General features: G+C 42.4%; 2 protein-coding genes across 2 annotated transcripts in view; both read right to left on the bottom strand.

The window, feature by feature from the left end:
- The window catches only part of LOC125424650, a 34984-nt gene extending 22234 nt beyond the window's left edge, over positions 1-12750 (bottom strand). Inside the window, exons 1-8 of the mRNA XM_048482098.1 lie at positions 12510-12750; positions 10426-10566; positions 8551-8668; positions 7149-7302; positions 5509-5669; positions 4172-4217; positions 2761-2900; positions 896-989 (exon numbers count right to left, since the gene is read on the bottom strand). Coding sequence (XP_048338055.1) covers positions 896-989; positions 2761-2900; positions 4172-4217; positions 5509-5669; positions 7149-7302; positions 8551-8660 — 705 coding nt within the window. The 5' untranslated portion in view covers positions 8661-8668; positions 10426-10566; positions 12510-12750. The remainder of the gene's footprint in view (positions 1-895; positions 990-2760; positions 2901-4171; positions 4218-5508; positions 5670-7148; positions 7303-8550; positions 8669-10425; positions 10567-12509) is intronic.
- Positions 12751-15105: 2355 nt separating this feature from the next.
- On the bottom strand, positions 15106-18653 carry LOC125438633 (alanine--tRNA ligase, mitochondrial-like). Its single transcript, XM_048507104.1, has 3 exons — positions 18434-18653; positions 16658-16846; positions 15106-15255 (listed from the first exon to the last, which is right to left on the bottom strand). The coding sequence occupies exons 1-3, from the start codon at positions 18650-18652 to the stop codon at positions 15106-15108; spliced, it is 558 nt and encodes a 185-aa protein (XP_048363061.1). The 5' UTR covers position 18653.
- Between the last annotated feature and the right edge of the window lie 2262 nt (positions 18654-20915).

The following is a 20915-nucleotide window of genomic DNA, read 5'->3' as shown; positions in this document are numbered from 1 at the left end:
CCAGGTTCTGTTGACAGATCTAAGTATCGCTTTACATGCTGGAGATGAAAACAACACCCTGTCCTATTATCAAGCTCTAGATCAGGGGTCTGCAACCTGCGGCTCCAGAGCCGCATGCGGCTCTTTCAGTCTTATACTGCGGCTCCGCATGGCCTGGAGATCGGAGGGTAACGTGGGCGTGTCCCTCCAGCCCTCCAGAGCAGCTCTAAAAGGAAAGGTGAGTGGAGGGGCCGAATCGGCTCAGTAGATCTTTGGGGCCATGGAATACGGGTCCAAATGGCTCTTTGGGTGGTAAAGGTTGCATACCCCTGCTCTAGATGCAACTGCCATACCACATGCACAACTAGGAGATAAGACTGATTATATCATGCAGCACATGTGCAATACATACACACACACTGAGCGAAATCTATGAAGCTACTTCAGACATCAGGCGAGTATGTAAACTCATAATCAATTAAGTCTGAAGTGGCCATAAAATTTAAATCCATGTGGTATAACATATTAACCACTGATATTCATCAAGCAGATGCAGACACGAGACAAAGTAACCAGATGCTAAATTGTCTTAAGAATTAGGATTTTTCTTTTTCATGCCCCCAGCCTTTGTTTTTTTATATACCCTGTTTCCCCGAAAATAAGACATCCCCTGAAAATAAGTCGCAGTAGAGGTTTTGCTCAAGTGCTAAATATAAAGCATCCCCTGAAAGTAAGATGTAGCAAAGTTTTTATTTGGAAGCATGCCCGTCGACCAGAGCATGCAGCTATGGAGCGGAAAAATAAGACATCCCCTGAAAATAAGACATAGTGCATCTTTGGGAGTAAAAATTTATATAAGACACTGTCTTATTTTCGGGGAAACAGGGTAGTTCATTGTGTTCCTTTGACTACTCACATCAAAAAATGATGCTCCTACATTACAAGAAGTCAGGAAGCCAGGACTCGGCAGTAGCTCCTCCTGGATCTGGGAGCCTGAATCATCTTCAAGCCTACAGCACAGTCAAAACAGAGAGCATCGTTTCGTTTTATTCACATTTTAATTTTCCCATTGAAAAATAAGAAAATTGGGACAGTTAGAAAAGTGAAGCCTTTTCAAGCTCCCATTCCATTTGAACAAGGTGAAGTACACAGCGAACTGGGGGACTAGTTTATAAACTATAATCTCTGATTTCAAATACTTCCTGTGAGGGGGTCATAGGGACTTGTCTATGTGTAAGGCATATTAGGACAATTTTTCCATAGCTGCAAAAGTATTTCAAAAAGAGAGACAAGTTCACAGTGGTGTAATGGAAATGCTCCAGTGTTTGGGGTAAACCACTGCATGCCAGTAAGTTACTCGGTGGGAACAGCTATGCGTAGGGCAACTTAGCTTTTTCCCTATATTGCAATCATAATATAAAAATTTTAAAATCCAATGGCACCTTAAATTTATTTATTTTTATTTATTTATAATTGGTTTTATATACCGCCCCTCCCCCGAAGGGCTCTGGGCGGTGAACAACATAATAAAACAATAATTACAATTTAAAACCCATTAATAATGTTACATTGGCGTCCAACGTAAAAACATAAACTTCATAGATCCACCCTGGAAAATAAAACAGGGGAGCGGAGAACTCAGAGTGTAAGGGAAAGGGAAAGGGGGGGGGGGCGCACATCAGCGGCTGGCCCCTCCAAACGCCCGGTGGAACAATTCGGTCTTACAGGCCCTGCGGAACTCTCCAAGATCCCGCAGGGCCCGGATAGCTGGTGGTAAAGTGTTCCACCAGGCAGGGGCCAGGGCTGTAAAGGCCCTGGCCCAGGTAGAGGCCAGCCGCATCATCGAGGGGCTAGGGACCACCAGTAAATTGGCCTCTGACGAACGTAGAGGCCATGTAGGGACATATGGGGTAAGACGGTCCCGAAGGTACAAAGGTCCCAGGCTGCATAAGGCCTTAAAGGTAAGCACCCATACCTTATGAATGATTCAGAACTCGACCAGAAGCTAGTGCAGGCAGCGCAGCACAGGTTGGATATGTTCTCTAAAGGCACCACCTGTGAGAACACTCGCCGCCGCATGCTGGACCAGCTTCAACTTCCGAAGCAGACGTAAAGGGAGGCCCGCATAGAGCGAGTTACAATAGTCTAACCTAGAGGTAACCGTTGCATGGATCACAGTGGCGAGATCTGCCTGGGAGAGGAAAGGGGCCAACCGCCGGGCCTGTCGAAGATGGAAAAACACAACCCGGATTATATGGGCCACCTGGGTCTCCATTGAAAGAGACGAATCCAGGTGGACCCCCAGGCTGCGAACGGAGGAGGCCGGTGCCAATAAAGCCCCCTCCCACTCTGGCGGTTGGAAATCCCCCACCTCCCCCCTGCGGCCCAGCCAAAGGATCTCCGTCTTTGATGGATTCAGTTTTAACCTGCTCTGTTGCAACCATCCAGCAAATGAGGTCAACCTGAGCTTTCATGTAGTAAATGTTAGCTTTGTAAGGTGCTACTGGACTTTTGTCTTAATCTGCTATAACAGACCAACTTGGTTACACCTTTGCAATGACCTGTCCCTAAGTTGGTTTTTCTGAATGGCATGACTGCAGAATTCACCTCTCACCAGAACCAAAGAAAGCCAGCTGTAATCCCAGCTCCTGGTTACCTGCTCAAATTGCTAGAGGTCCATTTGTCCTCCAGTTAAAGGCCCCTCCAACTGCTGGTACACACCCTTAGAGGAAGTTAGTTCCTTGTGGTATGCCCAACCTCATGATCCCTCACAACACAAACCTGAGATGCTGTGTCCTCTGATGGTGGATGAGAAACCGAGGGACCCAGTAAGAGCGCAAGCGTCTCAAAGCATCATATTGTTTCCTGCTCAGGGCAACAAAAGCTGTCTCCTGAGTGCCTGCAGGTTCACCAAATGGCTCCTGCAAGCAGAGGAACAGCAAGGCTGCAACATTATAGAAACAGAAACTTTGACTGGCTTTACAAGTACCAACTGCCATCCCTTCCCTGGTTGCTTTCACACTGAACAAGTCCAGATAGTCTTCCACCTATCTAGTCCTGAATTATTTTCGGCACAGAGCATGCCACTGGAGGTGGGGGGGGGGGGGGGCGTATTCAGTGTTGCTCATGGGCATGCTGAACATTGAGGAGCCACGTAGTGGGAAGCCTTCAAACAGAAAGCAGCAGGAACCAGGCCTTTGGGGGATCCATATAAATGGGACTTCATAGCATTGACACATACAAGTAAGGCTTAAATCACCTGTGACCCACTGCAGTGTCTGATTCTTGTACACACAGGAGAAAAAGCACAGATAGTGGCACAACAGTAAGTGAAGGCTCTTGCCAATATAGCTCTTCACATTACAAACCTAACTGAAGCCTTTACACACTTTCAGTCCATAGATTTAGCCTGTCTTGACTATTTTGCCTCCAACTGTAAATGGAAATGTTTATATTTCTGCTTGAGGCCATCAATACAAAATCTATATAAAATCAATATTTATTTAAATAATTATTTGACAATGAGGAATCTAAACAATACATTTTATTTTCCACAGTTCTTTCCTCATTTGAACTTAATAAAAACCCAGTCCAAAATTACCTCTCCCCATAAATTTTTCAAGGTATCAGTGTTATTTTTCTTTCTTCAGATTATATATTGTATATTTTATTGTAGTTGTCAAAGGCTTTCACAGCCACAATCAACTGCCATTGTGGGTTTCTGGGCTGTGTGGCTATGCTCTGGTGGTTTTAGCTCCTAGGAGCCACACAGCCTAGAAAACCCACAACAGCCTGTCTTTTGCAGTCGTTAGACAATTTCTATCAAGCAGTGGTCTGCCAACCCCAGAATTCTCTATTTCAAGGTAATACAGAGGGGAAAGCAAACATTTCTCTAGCAATAATGAGGACTATTTTGATATCACAGTCACAAGGTAGGCAAAATCATGAGCTTAGAAACAGTACAAAGAGGCAGTCTGTTGGAAGCTTTGTTGCTGGAATTAACATACTCCTGGATTTTGCCTCCAGTTAGTTCAGCAAGGACAAAAGTGGTAGGAAAAGGTTAGTCCCCAAGATTCTGTTTTCTGAGCTGCTTAGCTTGCAGCAGCATCAATTTCCCCAGAGAGATCAAGGATTTAGTGCTAACGTTCTGTGTCTCAGGTTAAGGAAGGGGCACCTGCCCAGCATTACTCACTTGAGAAGCAGGAGGCACGGTCAACTTGTACTTGGCCTGAATGCTCCTGCCAATGAAAAACAGTATCCTCAACTCCAAAATGAACTGGAACAGCCAAAGGTCTAATCTCAAGCTTGTCAGATTTTGCAGCTAAAGGCTACCGATCATGCTCACTCTACAACAGAGCTCACTCAGTAGCAGAAACTGAAGCCCTCCAACCAACCTTTGCTCCAAACTTGTATCATATCTGGCCCTCTTTTAGAAAATGTCTAAATTAGGGGAAAGAAATTGCGAAGATATGCAATTTTATTCTACTCCAAAACCAGGCAAAAATAATTGTAGATAGGGAAGAGTACAATGGTATTATGAAAAGTCTGCCATGCTACAAAATAACAGGGAAAAATAGAACATGCTTGGTCTCTCCCTCTGCAGCTACTGCTCTTACATTCCCACACTGGTTATGAAAAACTGCAGCCAAAATATTTGTGTTCATGTTGGGCTAAACTTAACAATAGGCAGTTTTGTGGTTACATCAGGGTAGTCTAGACCCGAGGTGCATCACAAGCATAAATCCCTGGATCTGTGTGTTCCTTACATTTCATAGCACAGATAAACATTGTGATGATTCTCAGTTTGGTGCTACACTTGAAGTTCAGGAGAGCTTTTTCAAGAAAAAAAAGGAGATTCAAATTGTACAACAGAATTGACATAGTACTTTGGGCTGTGCAAGTGTATAGCAAAGTCTCCTTATGGGCCCCTTTTGCCTTGTGGGAAAGAGTGTGACCAAAACATGCTCATCTGGTCAAATGTTCTATAAACTTCAGACATGCTGAGAGAATACATTTAATCATCACTGCCCTAATGACTTCTGTGTAAGCGTCTTCTCAGAGGATAAATTATTTCAAAGCACAATTCTGCAGAAACTGGCCAGAAAATTCATCATCCTGAGAAAGTCAGCATTCATTCAAAGAACAGTTTTGAGGCTATTAAGAAAGTGACGATGGACATAATGGCTTGACAGCAAATGGGACAGCAATGGGACAGTAAAGAGATCCATTTTTGGCAGTCAAACAGCTGGCTTCTAATGGTTTCATCAGCTTTATGCCCCTCCTCTAGATTAGAAGCAATAGAAGAAATTATGCAAACAAACGAACTAATTCACATATTTTATGCTGCTTTTCCTGATGTACGGTGTTGTTTTTATAAACACAGCATACTGGCAAAAGGCAATTAGCAGTCTGTAACACAGTGATTTGACAGGTACTTCATCATTCCGGAGTGACTGAGAAATGGGCAATGCAAACTAAGTGACCCACTGGATCCTATACTTAGCTCAATAAATTCATTTGCATGGTTACCGGAGAGCATTAAAAGAGAATAGCCAGGTCTCTTGTGGTGTAGCTGTGGCCTCCAAGTGCCTGGTGTGCTCCATGAAGTCCTCACAATCAATCCAGAAGTCTAAGAGATAGATCCCTAATGTGCCATGGAGGAACTCCCTGAAACAATTCATACCAGCTTTCTGCAAAACAAGAGGAAGGGAAAGAACAGTATTGCACAGGTGTAGGTACTTGGAAGAGGACAGGAGTATTACCTACTCTCCTTTACTCACTTCATTGCTCTCACTTAAGACAGGAGGAAAAGAATTAGTTATAAACATAGGCAGGCTTCTTTGGAAGGACAGGGAACTGGCTGAAGCAACCTCCCTTAGTTCATAGTAGAAGTGTTGTAAGACCTCCTAGAGAGGAAGAGCTGGGGAAATGGGATCCCAGGCAGTCAGCTGCCCATTGGGCTCAAGACCTGTCACTCCCACAGGCCCATCCCCCAGGATAAAGTGAGTGGCTGAGCCTGAAGTTGTACCACACACAAACCCTTCTTCAAAAGGCATTCCCTGGGAGAACCAGGGGGAGGAAGGGCCAGATTTCATGTAAGTCAACCAGGAAGAGGTTACTGGCAAGAACAGAAGAAGGTGCAGTAAAACTTCCCCTCCTCGCTCTTTTCCAAGGTTCTTCCCTTAAGGCAAACTAATGGAAGCCTGAATGAGGAGACAACCAGCCCAATGCTGGAGTTTGACATTGTGGCTTAGTCACAGTAGGTTGATAATATATTTTGTGTTATTTACCACAAAGCTTTTGTTTTCTATTTAATTCTTATTTATCTTTCAGACATCAAAAAATAAGGTACATGTATTTGTAATGTTGCTTGTAACAAATGAAGGCATTTAGAATGTTTAATTTCCATACATTGTCAAATATTGCAACTTTATATACTGAGTAAGTTGTAAATTGTGCTTTTTATGTTGTTAAAGCAGTAAAATTAGTTTAGGTTTGACAGGACAGTATGTATGGTGTATATTTTCCCAAGCGTGCCATTTTTTTCCAGGAAAAAAAATAAAAATCTTTTTTTCCCTGTGGCTTCAAAATGTCTGGACATTTTACATCTCTAGGTGGGGTTGCAAGGGAACTCGCTCAGCAAATGAGGGCTTAGATATAAGCAATTTGTCATTGTTCTTGCTAAACTGTGTCATCCTGTTAACACCTTGGTAACTGACCCCTTCTGGCTTCCTCTAAGAAGTAGCTATACCTCCTAAAAAGGAATACCTAGTCTAGCAAGACAGTGACCCTCTACTGGCACTTCTTTAAACAATCATTTCCCCCCCCTTCCCAACAACATGGTGATTTTGATAGTTACCACACAATATCTTAAAGATAGGAACTGGGAGCTAGAAAAAGATTGGAAGCCGCACAAAGCCAAGATCTGCAAAGTTTCTATAATCTTTCTTACCAAAAGATGACAGATTTGTGAATTACTCTGCCATTTCCTGAACCTTCTTTGTTCTAGAATGCTCCACTTGATTTCCAGTTCTTACCTAGTTCTGTCTCCACCAGGAGTCAAGCAGAGAATTCTAGAACAAAGAAGTTCCAGGAAATGGCAAATTAATTCACAAATCTCCTGTCATCTTCAGGTGAAAAAGAGTATAGTAAGAGGCAACATTACTTACAGTCCCTAGGACATCTTCTTTTAGCTGCTGCAGAACAGCATTTCCAAAGCCATAAGCCAAACAAGGATCCAGCTGCTCTTCCTTAGGGTTATTTACTTCCTTCAGGTCAAATTGCAAAACCTTCCTGGGTTCTGAGAATGTCTTCTCGCAACTCCTGTAGAAAGAGACAGAACAGATTAAAGTGCTCAGTGTGTTAAAATCAGACAATACAAGGGGGGCATACCTCTTTGTGGATCTATTTGAGACTCTCCTGTTTCATTACAATGAGCAACATGAGACAACTTCCCAGGCTGGAAAAGGGGATTTGCATTCACTACTAAAGGTGAGCTGTGTTATATGCAATATGAAGATGACATCAGATTTTACCATTGATATGTACACAACACAACTTCACAAAAATAAACCCCCAAAAAAGATTACATATCCCTGAATCCATCTTATTGATCGGGGACGGGGGGACCATTCTTAAATTAGTGTTATTGGTTTATAGAGCCACCTTTCAACAAGAAGTCCACAAGATGGTTTACAACACAATAAAAAAAATCCATTAAGATGTGATAAAATTCACTTAAAAGACATTGAAAACCAATAAAAAAAATAAAAAGCCAATGTAGGGGGTTACAAGTGGTGGAATCAATCTGGAGAATAGATTTTGATTCCTCATTCGTCCACATGAGCAGCAGACTCTTATCTGGTGAACTGGATTTGTTTCCCCACTCCTACCCATGAAGCCTGCTGGGTGATTTGGGGCTATACCCTTTTTCAACACAAAAATGACAGGAGAATGCTCTGTTTGAGTTCTGGTGCCTACCTAGTTCTGAGTCCAAGGCACTAAGGCCCAAATGGAGCATTCTAGATCAAAGATGGTCCATGAAATGCCAGATGAATTCTCAAATCTCCTGACATTTTTGTGTTGAAAAAGGTATAAAGTATAAGTTTCTACAATGATGCAACATATGTAACCACAATACAAAGGAAGTCACGTTGCATCAACCGCTCTTTATGTGAACCAAAGTGCATAAAATCACCGTGAATAAAGTGCATTAATAAATATCATACAAAACAGTTGGTGTGTCTCATTTCTGTATAAGAGTCAATTTCACTTGTCCTTAAAGGCACAAAGCGTTTTGTATTTTAAACAGTAAATTTTATAAGAGAATCCAGCAGACCCGTCAAACAGCAAAATAGATAGAAGGAGAATCAGTGCTGACATGGAATATCAACCTTGACACGTGATGAAATCAGTGCATTGCAAATTAATGATATTGGCATTCTTTCCAGAGTCACAGCTCATACCACACTGTAATGAGCAGATGTAGAAAGTTTCTGTCCAACATGCACATAGCTGCAGAGTTCAGGTCAGCTGAAATTACATCAGCAGAAGTAGATGTATTAAGCTTACCAATCAATTTGAAGCTCAGGGAGCTCTTCATCAGGCAAGGAACCAAGAGCACCTCTGCTCAGGGGAACTGGAGAGCCCACTGGTTCATCCACATTGGTAGAGCCACTCATGAGCCTTCCTGTAATGAGGACACACATCGGAACCAAAATCAAATGTCTGAGCCTTGAAGGAACTTCCATTCAGTGGCCAAATGTCAGGAGGGTGCTTATCTGAGAGAGATGGATAGACTCTTGAATCAATGTAACCAATTATATGCGGTAACCCAATACCTCTTTTGATATATATAACTAGCTCTGTTATATGTAACCACAGCCAACTATGCATTCTTTTGACCTATGCTTTATGGCTTTGCATGCTTTGTAGTGAAGTAGGCCTCCCCTGCCTTGCCTGTCCCATGAGAAAAGAGTTGTGACTGCTACCTTGTTGTGAGCAGGAGACCAGGTGGCTCGTCTGCTATCTGTTGCTAACCTTGGGGCTGACCACACTCGCAGTCTCAGACCCCAGATGCTGTCTCTGGGAACTCAGGAGGGGGGATCCTTGGGGGATATCTGGGACCTGAGATGCCAGTTTCATTAGAACTGGCTTTGGCAAGTGTTAAACTTGACTACCTCATCAATAAACATTGCTGAATATCATTTCGGGGTTCATTTACTGAAGTTTCCAAGATTTAACACCAAAGCAATGTCCCTTTTCTCATCTATCTACTACCCAAGTTATTAATGGGTCTGAGCAGGAATACATTTGACTGTTGGAAGAGTAATCATTCTGCCAGCAAGTCTGACAGTTGCTGAAGACTGATAGGACCCACTTTGTCTAAATTAAACTTTAAGAACTCTTTTGGAGAATCAAATACTGATCTCCAGTGGCAACCCTGTCAACAGTCTGTAAAATACCTGCTGTTCCTTAGTGACTATCACAGAACATCTTACACTGTATTCATGTATCACCTGTGAGGTATAACTGCTGCCACAAGGTAGCATATGAATTGGTCTTTAATATGACATCTTAATGTTGTCCACAAAGGTAACACATGAATTGGGCTGTAATATGGGAGCTCACTAAAAGGCAAGATGTCTAAAATAGTCCATGTGACTGAAGCCCATGCAGACTCAGAACAAGATGGAGCACTCTTGGTGGTCATCAGCGCTGACTTTCATTATTGCCTTTTCCACACTGGCTTGCAATACACAGAACTGTTACAGAACAGGTTAGAGTCCACAAGAAATATTACAGAAGGGGGAACAAGTGAGAACTCCTCCTGACCCAAAGGCTTCCTTCCAAAACCTATAACCTCTTACAGCCATAAGCAGGCCAGATTCCCCTCACCTTCCATTTTCTTTCCCTTTATCTGACTTAGTTCTCTGACATATTCAGCACTTATCATGCCTTGGGGTGGAGAACCGCCTTTCTCCACCCCCACAAAACAGGAGTGTGACACTACTGAATGAGGATCACCCAACTCAAAAACAGATCATGTTACATTATCTTGTGACTGAGGAAATGGGGAAAAATTGAAAACCTGGGTATCTACTTTCAGTCTAAACAACATTATCTTTATTATTAGGCATCCTTATCTGGGGTTGAATAACACTCCTTTACAATAGTAAAAAATAATCTGACCTGTTAAAGAAAATAGAAGGATGTCATCTCTGGACAACCATGAAGCAATTCCCTACACTTTGCCAAGAAATAAACGTCTAAGAACAGCTTCAAGAAGTAGCAATCAATTTCCACTCTTCCTAAATTACACCACTGGCTTCAGCATTCATAAGAAAGTATCCATCCATGGACTCCTTCTGCACGGGTTCAGAAAACAAATTCTTTCTGCTGGTACCCAGCCTTTGTTTTGTTTTCTTCTAGCTGGGGGATTCTCACCATTTGTCCTTTCTGCACTGGAGTCAGCCAGAAGACTCTGGAGCTGCAGCCTGCTTATACATTCTGTAACTGGAAACTGGTCCCAGCTCAAGATGCTAGGGAACTCCACGGGGATTTGCCCAGAAAAACGTGTAAAGAATCCTGCAAAAAGACAACAAGCGGAAGGTCAGAGAGATCAGAAATAAAGTCACCTATGCATAAGTGTCTGGAGAATGAGCCTTGAGTTTCCCCCTTGAGTGTGAACAGGACACAAAGGCCCAGCAGGGTCACAAGGCAACATCCCAGCTGTGTTCCTAACCCTTCCAAAGCAGCTTCCAGATTGTTCCCAATATCACTTTCCACTTGGTTCAGTCATCAGAGATTATTTTACTATGTCAATTTCATGTAGTTAAAGAAAATCACCTTCCCTCTTTCCTTCCCTAAAAAATTATGAACATTCCTTAGGAATTTCACTTAGATTGGGGTGTGTGTGTGTGTTAATGATTTTTTAAAAAAACTAATTCATTTAGGATAGAATGATGAGTTACAGTAGGTAAACAAAAATTCCATGTTGACAGTTTCACAGTGAATTCAGGGGACAGAAACATCATGGGAAATGTGTTGCCTTCATAGCCTCTTCTAAAGATCCTGCAACGATCTGTCTGATCACAGCTGAATAACCAAAACAAACAGCACTCCACCAAAGTCCAGAACCATGCAACAAAACAAAATTTACACCTTACACTTATAATAAAATGGATGGCAAAAGGTGCCTGCTGCAGATGGAGGCACATTGGATCGACAGACTCAAGACACACACACCCTTAGAATTAAATATGTTAATCGATTATTCCTATTTTCTGTAGCATCTGACATGCATGTTACTGCAGGTGCTCTTTGAGGCTGTGCACTGTTTTAGGTCAGGCTCACTCTTGGGAGTTGTAAGTGAGAAAATGAATCTGTATAAGAGGAAATTAGAAGTAGTTCGTATATAAAGCCTTCAATACAAGTTACTTCCAGCTGTAAAATATTAAAATCCCAATTATACAGGAAACTGGAGTGCAAACTAAGATGCACAGCTTTTATTTCTAGCATCACATTGTTGACGTACACCTTTAGAACAGATCAAAGAATTAGTGTTTAAATTTGTATAATGTGATGTAAGTATCTGGATTTATACAGCAATTATCTTTGCAAATATATTGAAGTATGTATTTGATACTGCTAAGCATATTTTATGGATTGTAATATATGCTTATGAATTATAGCATTCATGTATAATGATAAATTTATATAGAATTTGCATGAAAGGTGTACCATGTCCCATAAGCAAACAGACTGAATGAACTGAAGCAGTGGTTACTAACCCTCAAAATGAGCAATAAAACAGGTCAGCTCTTGTTTTGCATGGACTGATTTACTATTCATGTGCCTACTCACTTATAAATTTTTCACATATGCTTTAAGCACTTTACATTAAATACTTGAATATTTATTCACTCAAAAGTGTTTTGGGATTGTCTAGGTACCACCATTTGCTTATTGTTGTATGGTTTTGATCACAGCTGAAAAACAGACTGCTGGACTAGTTGGCCATTTGGTGTGATGGAACAAAATTATTCTTAGTAGTTTATGGATGCGTGAAACTTTCAGCCCCAAGAGTTATATTTACCATGCCATATGCAACAGAATTAACAGGCCTCTTATACTGTAAAATACTACCTATATTATTTCCCAGTTCGTTGAGGGCCACCCTTACACCCAGACTTCATAAAACACCACCACACAGATATTAATACATGTATTGTGACATTAACTTACATAGACTCAAGGCTTTGCTAAATTCATTAAATGACATGAAAGACTGCAAGCAAGTACATATTACAACAAAAATGCAAGTGGCTGAAGTTCATGACATAATCAGGTCCAAGAAAGTTGAAGAAAGAAAGGTGGCTTTACATTCAACCAAACAGCAACCCTAGCATCACACAATGAGATTTGTAGGCCATTTCTCAGAAGGGGAAATGGAAAGAGACATGCTGATAGCCTCATTATAAAGGTGAATAGGTAAGCACAGAGTGACAGAGTGGTTGCAAGAAATTTACCTAGGCAAGCTGGGCTGCTCTGAGTTTGACTAGGAAGTCTCAGCCGCACATGACTTGGGACCCCAGTGGGCTGCCTAGCTGTTGATGGATGACTGGGAATACTGGAGACTGCAGCACTGTCAGATTGGCGACTGTAGCCCCCAAGTTCATAGCGGCTCTCTGGGTAGTTTTCATCTAGTGGACATATCAGCAGCTTTGCCAGTTTGTATTCCAAGTAAAAGACTGTCCTAGCAGGAGACAGGCAGCAAACAAAAGCTCCCAAGAGTCAGCAGAACTTGTGACAGGTGGTGATTTAGAACAACAAGCCACTGGGAGGGATCTGAAAGTTCCAAAAGTATAAGGCCTAGTTTAAATGTAACTGACAATCTAATATAACTTCCAGCCCATATGTTTAAGGTAGGCTGTATGATTATGTACCATATCTCCTCCACAACATCCTCAGTACTGATAACCCCATATGCACAGATTTTTGAATGAACAGCAGGACAAATGAGATAGATAACCCATAATTTGGTTAGATTTGCCTCCCTTTAAAAAAAAAGGTATTTCCCATATCTAGTGCAAGGATATTCTTACACCATAGTGCAAGGATATTCTTACACCACTTTTAAGAAAGGACTTATTCTTTCCTTCAGCAAATCTACCATATCTGTACACGGAACTGGAAATTGTACTTTATCCCACACAAGTTAATGCTAACTTATACACTAAAACACATCTGAATCTACATCTGAAAAGTCCTTAGTAGTACTTGTGAATGGCCAAGTAGAATCTGCGCAATGTAATCCTATATATGTTTACAGGAAAGTCTACTATGTTAATTAGGCCTTACCTTCAAGTAAGTGAAATCTTGGGAGGATTCCCTATGTATTAAGAACACCAGTTCATGCCTGCTTTTGAACTGGGATTCCTGTCCTTTAATCTCAGATGCTAGAAGACTGGCTGTGACTCACACAGAGGAAAAGGGATCTATGCATGCTCAGCAATAGCAATCTGTAGATGATGGGGGCAGGGGACAAGTACTGGTTTCTGAAATCAATTTGGGATCCAACTGCAAAGAAATAGGGAGGCAACTCAAATTTAACAAATTAAGTAAATCTGCTGAGAGCAAACTCCACACACCCCAAAAAATCTACAAAAATGCAATTTAATTGAGCATATCTGAGTTACTTCACTAATATGTCTCACATTAAAGCTATTATTAAATAAGCATATCATACAATAATACAGATATCAATAAATCACAAATACATTCTCCACAATAATGAACAAAAATATATACATAACAATATGTACAAGCAAACAACCAATGTACAAGCGAGTACCTTGCAAAAACCCAAACACATTTCAGCCCAGTTGCTTTCCTCCAATCTCTAGTCATTAATAGACTATGTAATAAACAAGAACTTAATGTATAAGAACAATATAACTCCTTATATCATATGGTCCTGATCTGTTAAGCGACGCCTCGGGCGGGGGTGTTCCGGGGCATCCCGGGGGCGTTTCGGGGCGGGGTGGGCGGTGCTGCAGCAGGGGTGCAAGGCGCACACCCCGGGCGCAGTTCCCCCTCGTTCCGCCCCTGGCTCAACCCCATATTAAACCTTGTTTATTCCATCTTTCAAGTGCTGATCAAAGCAACATTGGCATTATTATACCATGGAGGAAATGCACAGGGTGACAAGATGTCTCTAAGTTACTCAGGAGGGGTTGAGTGTGGATTCTAACACCCATCTTCCTGATAACAGGCTTTGTATTGTTAACCCTTTTATTTAAACATGTTTACAGCAGGGCCCAATGAGCCATTAGCTCTGATCAAAACCAGAGCATCTATTTGACAAGGGAATAACTTTAAAACTTAGACATTATTGTCTAAGGCAGGGGTAGGGAACCTGCGGCTCTCCAGATGTTCAGGAACTACAATTCCCATCAGCCTCTGTCAGCATGGCCAATTGGCCATGCTGGTAGGGGCTGATGGGAATTGTAGTTCCTGAACATCTGGAGAGCCACAGGTTCCCTACCCCTGCACTATACAAATAATGAAGAAAATCCATTCACTGTCAGGGTAAGGCTAACAGTCCAAACACACTCACTTTACATAAACGAACACAGTATTTAAGTTCTTTGTATGTATCAGAATACCTTCACAATGGGTTAGAGAGAAGGGGAACAGGGAGGGAACAGGGAACTATGCAGTGTACAGATACCTGGTGGCTGTTGATTGGAAACAGCAAGTAAGGTCTATACTTTCCAACAATACAATCCTATCCAGAATTATACCCTCTTCTTTAAATGAACTTAAGGGGGGGGGGGGGCAACTGCTTAGGACTGCAATGCAAGTCTTCAGTTCTTTAACTAACTTCATTTATACCCCACCTCTCTTTTCAGTGCAACTTACATCATTCTCTTCTCCAACATTTTATCAAACCAACAATATTTGCACATTTTTAAGCTCTTCTTCTGTAAAAATTGGAAACTTTCTCTTAAGTGAAAGATGGTATTCCGGACAGTAAACTTCACGACAGAATACATGCAATGTGGAACATAAATGCAAAAAGCTCAGTTCTCTCTCTGTTTTTTGCCTGCTTTTCTTGTTTACTTACCCCAAACTTAGCCATATTTCCCTGCATTCTTCATCTGCAGTTAGCCCAAGTTTTGTATCGCCTCCAAAATAAGTAACATAGAGACGGTCCTTTGGGATCTCATAGACCTGTGTGAGGAGCTCCCATGCCATGCTGCATGCTTCCTCCTGAACAGGAAATGGAAAACAGCAATGGGAAAAAGTAAGCCAATGTAATAGGAAAGAAATTGCTTCATTACAGGGGATGGGAGGGGATGCATTGGATAACCTTTGTTTTATCTCAGAATTGAAGGACAATGTGGGCGATATTGTAGGAATGGAGAGGCTTGATTTATGCTTTTACTCAGTCACCCTACTTCCTGGGTAACCTAGGTTTTTCAACCTAAACTGCCTCACAGAGTTACTATGGGGATAAAACCACTTGTACTCTTTGAAGGAAGAACTCCAGATAAATAACACCACATACTCTTTGAAGGTAACCCCCTCTCCCGCCCAGATAAAGGACACCATAAACAACAGAGGAAGAGGAAGAAGAGAAAGGAAGTGTCATCAAATTGCAAAGGACTCATGGCAACCCCATCCACTGAGCATTCCAGGCAAGAGATGAGTAGAAGTGGTTTTGCCATTGCCTTCCTCCACGCAGCAGCCCCAGACTTTCTTGGAGGCCTCCCACCCTGACAGAGGCCAACCTGCTTAACTCTCAAACTGTCATGAGCCTGGGCCATTCATGCGGCTATTGACAACAGAGGGAGAATCTAAATGATTCTCTCATTCACAAATATCTCAGTTAAGCAAGATGAAAGCCTCATAAACCCAAATTTCCACAAAACAGTGCAAACAAAACTAGAATCTCATTAGTACATGTCCTGAACTTCAAGGTCCCCCTGACTTACTGTTCTCACAACAAGGATTATAACAGTGACATTATACCTGCTCTCAGAAAAAGCAAGCAAATCTTATTTTTACTGGTGTGGCAACCACAGTTACGGACATTCATTCCTCAGATCTAACAGTCAGTGCCAGTTCTTGAGATGATACCTATGAACACACTCTACAAGCAGCACTCTACATTTTAAACCTTGTTACAGAAAATGGATGCTCATTCTCTCCCCCACCTCTCCTCCAGCCCCCAAGATAGCTTTCTAAAGACCAATTCAAACACATGGAAGTAGTCCATGACACTGCCCTACTGGGTCTGGACTATTTCAGACAGGGAACTATTTGGCTGCACATACAAAGTTCCCTGTAGGGAGATGGCTAACCCACCATGGAGAAGTGACTCAGCTAAAATTATTCACTTCCACATGCTAGTTTCCCACATGCAGATAGTTCTTGACATGAAGGAGTATTCAAACATGCAGTTGCCTGTCTTAATCTGAAGTGGTCCTGTGTAAGAAGGGCTCGATCAGATTCCATTTTTGAATGTTTGAGCTGACTTTAATGGGTCAGTGGTTTACAACAAAAGTTATCAAAAAGAAACCCCAAGGTATGAAATGTAAGATTGTCTCTACAGTGGCACAAACAGACTGACCCAGCGTCATCTCAGAGAAAACATATTTTGATATCTTACTTTGAAATAATCTCCAAAGGACCAGTTCCCCAGCATTTCAAAGAACGTGTGATGATAAACATCTCGGCCCACATCTTCCAGATCATTGTGCTTCCCGCCTGCCCGCACACACTTCTGGCTGTTCACTACTCGCCGATAATGTGCCAGTTTACTCTTGGGATCTGCTGTGCCCAGGAAAATGGGTTTGAACTGCAAAGTTTAAAAGGAACACCCAACAAATTTCACATTCCACAGAGGTCTGATGAGGACTGTAGTACTGCCCAGCATATAAAACTATTATTGTAATAGTCCTGATCTGAACAGGGAGTAAGCCGTGAGTATTGTGTGAGACTCAATCTGTAGATAGAAACTGTAGCTTACTTTGTTTTGCTTTGGTTAATTAAAGAGAAAAGGGTCTTGATTCACTAGATGGCGCTCTGAACATTAACATTCATAATGAAGAAGCTTGCCTCAATCAAATTCTTAATGATTGCTAAACTTAAAACAAACCATTTTACAACCCAGCATCTAAAGTTATACTCTACCTACTAATTTGTCAAAGTATTGTATGGAGACTTTCTCAAAGGATTCCATACAGTTTTGAAATTCCCAAGCATTTAGCGTGAAAGGGTCATCAAGCTGAAATCGACTTATGGCAACCTCATAGGGTTTTCAAGGCAAGAGATGAACAGAACTGGTTTGCCCTTGTCTGCCTCTCCAAAGCAACCCTGCACTCCCATCACAAATATAAACAAGGGCTGACCCTGCTTACCTTTTGACCTCTGGCAAGTTTTGGCTATCCTTGGACATCTAAGTCAGGGCATTTCCAATGTTTTTGGCATTCTTATTTGTTTGTTTATTTATTTGATTTCTATCCTTCCCTTCAAATACACCCTAGGGCAGGTTACAACAATCTAAAAGTGATTTCGCATCACCAAAAAACACCATCATAACCAGATAAAAATTCCTAAAATCATACCTAAAAGCAATTAACCACCCGCTCTCTAACCCCCCTCTCCCCAGGTGCAGGTAGAGGGCAAGTTCCAAATAAGTCCAGTGGTTTGAGGTAGATGGTATCAATCAGTCAAATGCCCAGGCAAAAATGATGGTCTTAACCAGGCACTGAAAGGTGTATAGTGTTGGTGCCTGTTGGACCTCTAATGGGAGGGGCATTCCACAATGGGCTATCGCAAAGAAGTCCCTCTGTGCAGCCTCTCCCCTCCTCACTTTAGAGGGGGAAGGCAAGAGACGCCCAGCAGACACCCCCACCCCCCTCAGCACTCAGGCAACGGCACACACAGGACATGTGATGCTCCACAATCTGAATGGTCCTTTCTACACAAGAAAAGGTAAATCTCAAGTTGCTGCTGATGGCTTATTACAGCAAAATAAAAATCAAATGGGCTCTCGTGTATTTTATTTTAAAATCTTCCATCTTAGGAGTGGAATTCACGGTTTTGATAGACGCTCGCTCGAGAAAGGACCCGGGAAAGTTCTTTAAAAACTGCCCCTGTTCAGATTTTAAATTTAAATGCATTGGGCGTCCTATTTTTTTAAAAAATAATTTTGTCTTAATACATCCTCCCCACCCCGGCTGGAGGATTGCCTGTTTGAATTTGGATTTCGGCGAGTTTGCAAACAGCGGCTGGGCACCTCTCTTTAGGAGGCAGCACGTGAAACGGTGCAGCATCGAAATCCATAAATCAGGAAAAGTCAGGGACCGATCAGTATCTGTGCAGGAACCTTTCCAAGGGTGCCTCTCAACCCAGGCCGGCCACCTCCTTCTCAGGGTCGTACCTGGTTCATGCCAGCGTTGACGAAGTGCAGGCTGGGGTCTCCCCGCGGTCGCACAGGGGCCGAGGGCACCACTTCATGCCCATACCGCTCCTGGAAGAACTGAAGGAAAGTCTGTCGCACCCGCGCAGCGGAGAAGGAAGCAGCAGAGCGAGCAAGGCACGCACCACCGTGCCAGCACCGGAGAACATGCCTCGCGGACCGCTTGGCCGCCGCTGCCATCTTAGCTGTGGGCGGAACTGGGGAACCGCGGATTCGAGACTGCAGAAGCGATCCCTCTGGCCGCAGAGGATGGTGGGACTGTGACAGATGCAGTACAAGAGGTGATCCTCCTCCCATGCCTGTCGTTCAAACACAATGTTTCCCCGGACCACTTCCAACTTTTGAGGCCCCGCTTCCCCCGCCAGGTTAAAAATTGAACCAACAAGACGTAAATATAAAATGAGGCGTAAAAAAGAAGACAAAAATAAGCGTCTAAATGGAATCGGAAGTAGGTAACAGGGATGCGTTTTGAACGGGATCCAGCTTTTTTTTCTGGTAAAGCCAGTTAATGCTGCAGTAAAAAAAGGATTACTACCGATTCAGCCTAGCCTGCAAGATGATTCCTAACTTGATATGGCTCACCTGGATCTGTGCTACAGTACATAAAGGCTAGACTACTTGTTACCGCTGTTACCGCTGCTGCTCGGGTAACAATAAGTGATTTCAGCTCAGCAACTTAATGAGGCGCAGGAAGCCTACGGTCTTCAAAGCAAAAAGATTTTATTTTGAAGTGATGGTCACAGCTCGGGCAGGAGAATCGCACTCTTGCAACCCAGTGCAAGAACTTTTATTCCCCAACTTCAAAGGGGCAGGTAAAAGGGGAGGTGAGGGGGCAAGTCCCTCACCAAACACCAATAAGAAAACAACAATACAAAAGCAAGATACAGTTACAACTTCTGAATGGAATTACAAAATCCCGCTGTCAAACGTCTTCTTGCTGGATCTCACAATGGTGCTGAAGGGAGAACAGATAACAGTCCATTCAGGAAATCCAGGTGGGCTCGCTACTGCACCCAGCTATCTTCTTTATCAGATGGCTGTTTCCTTCAGTAATGCCCTGATGCACTCACTTCTCATCTCTGCAACAAAGAAAAGTTCAAACTGTCCAATGGTGGTCTCTGCACGTCTTCCAACGGCTGGGGACCTCTGGGTGCTGGCAACAGATTTGATTTGCAAGTCCAAAGAGGGTCTTTGTCTTTGCTAAGGAGTCGGCTGGGTGTTGGCCTAAACTGCATTCCAGAGCCAACTTTCTTGTCCCTTAATATCAGCCTTTACAGGCTACTGCTTTTGCTGACAGACACAAATTTCAAAAATAACATTTCTAAACTTAAACATTAGGGAAACCTTAAGGGATAAATACATATGCTTATAGGCAAGACTCTCCTAAATTAACAATAACAAAACCTTAAACTAACTGGGGGACCCAGTCAAACTAAAATCCTAAGCAGTAAGAAAATCATAAATTAAACTCTAAAGGGGCTTTTATTACATCCTAGAGGGGCATAAACAAGAGGGAAACCATATGACATTGGCACAATCATACATATACATTCTCTGTGAACCTTATGGAGGCTTCTGAGCCACACAAGTCTCCGCGTCCGGGCATGGAGCCAGTGTAGTCAGGTAACTTGACTCAGGAAAATATTCTGTTTATTTTCCTGGGCGATAACAGTCTCTCCTCAAAATCAGTTAGAAACTTTCTCAAGTCCAGAATGCCTTGGCTATTAGCAGAAACTAGATGCAGCATGCATATTACTTCCATTCCGCAGATGCTCCATTGACTTCATTTATTGGCTATCACATGCAAAGTGCTTCATGGCCTCGGCCCATCTTATTTGCAGGACCACCTATTTCCCTATGTTCTACCATGATAACATCATTCATCTCAGCAGGGGCTTCTGAGGTGGCAACCGGCAAATAGGCAAAATCAACAACTGTTCATACATGTGCTTTCACTGTTGGGGTTGCTGCCTTGAGGAATGGCCTGCTCAAGAATGTCAGGCAAGCTCCCATTCTCCTGGGCTTCTGCAAACTATACAGAACTGAATTGAAATCATTTGGATAGATTTTCTAGTGTATCTATGTGCCTTGCTTGGCAAATAGTGTTGGTTAGGCTTGGAATAACATTATAATACTGGAGTACACTTTTGTGAGAACATTATAATTGATAATTCCAATATACACCAGAGTGCTGGAAATAGGTCATATCCAACCTATACACATGGCAAACCACTTAGCATAAGATTTTTCTTGAATTCCTCAACACAGTTACATACCGTGTTTCCCCGAAAATAAGACAGTGTCTTATATTAATTTTTGCCCCCAAAGATGCGCTATGTCTTATTTTCAGGGGATGTCTTATTTTTCCAGGTGTTCTGTTTGCCGGGCATGCTTCCAAACAAAAACTTTGCTATGTCTTACTTTCGGGGGAGGCCTTATATTT

Source organism: Sphaerodactylus townsendi, linkage group LG01 (assembly GCF_021028975.2).
Source record: "Sphaerodactylus townsendi isolate TG3544 linkage group LG01, MPM_Stown_v2.3, whole genome shotgun sequence".
Classification (NCBI taxonomy): domain Eukaryota; kingdom Metazoa; phylum Chordata; class Lepidosauria; order Squamata; family Sphaerodactylidae; genus Sphaerodactylus; species Sphaerodactylus townsendi.
The sequence above is the reverse complement of the archived record's forward strand: the minus strand, read 5'-3'. Positions and strand labels throughout refer to the sequence as shown.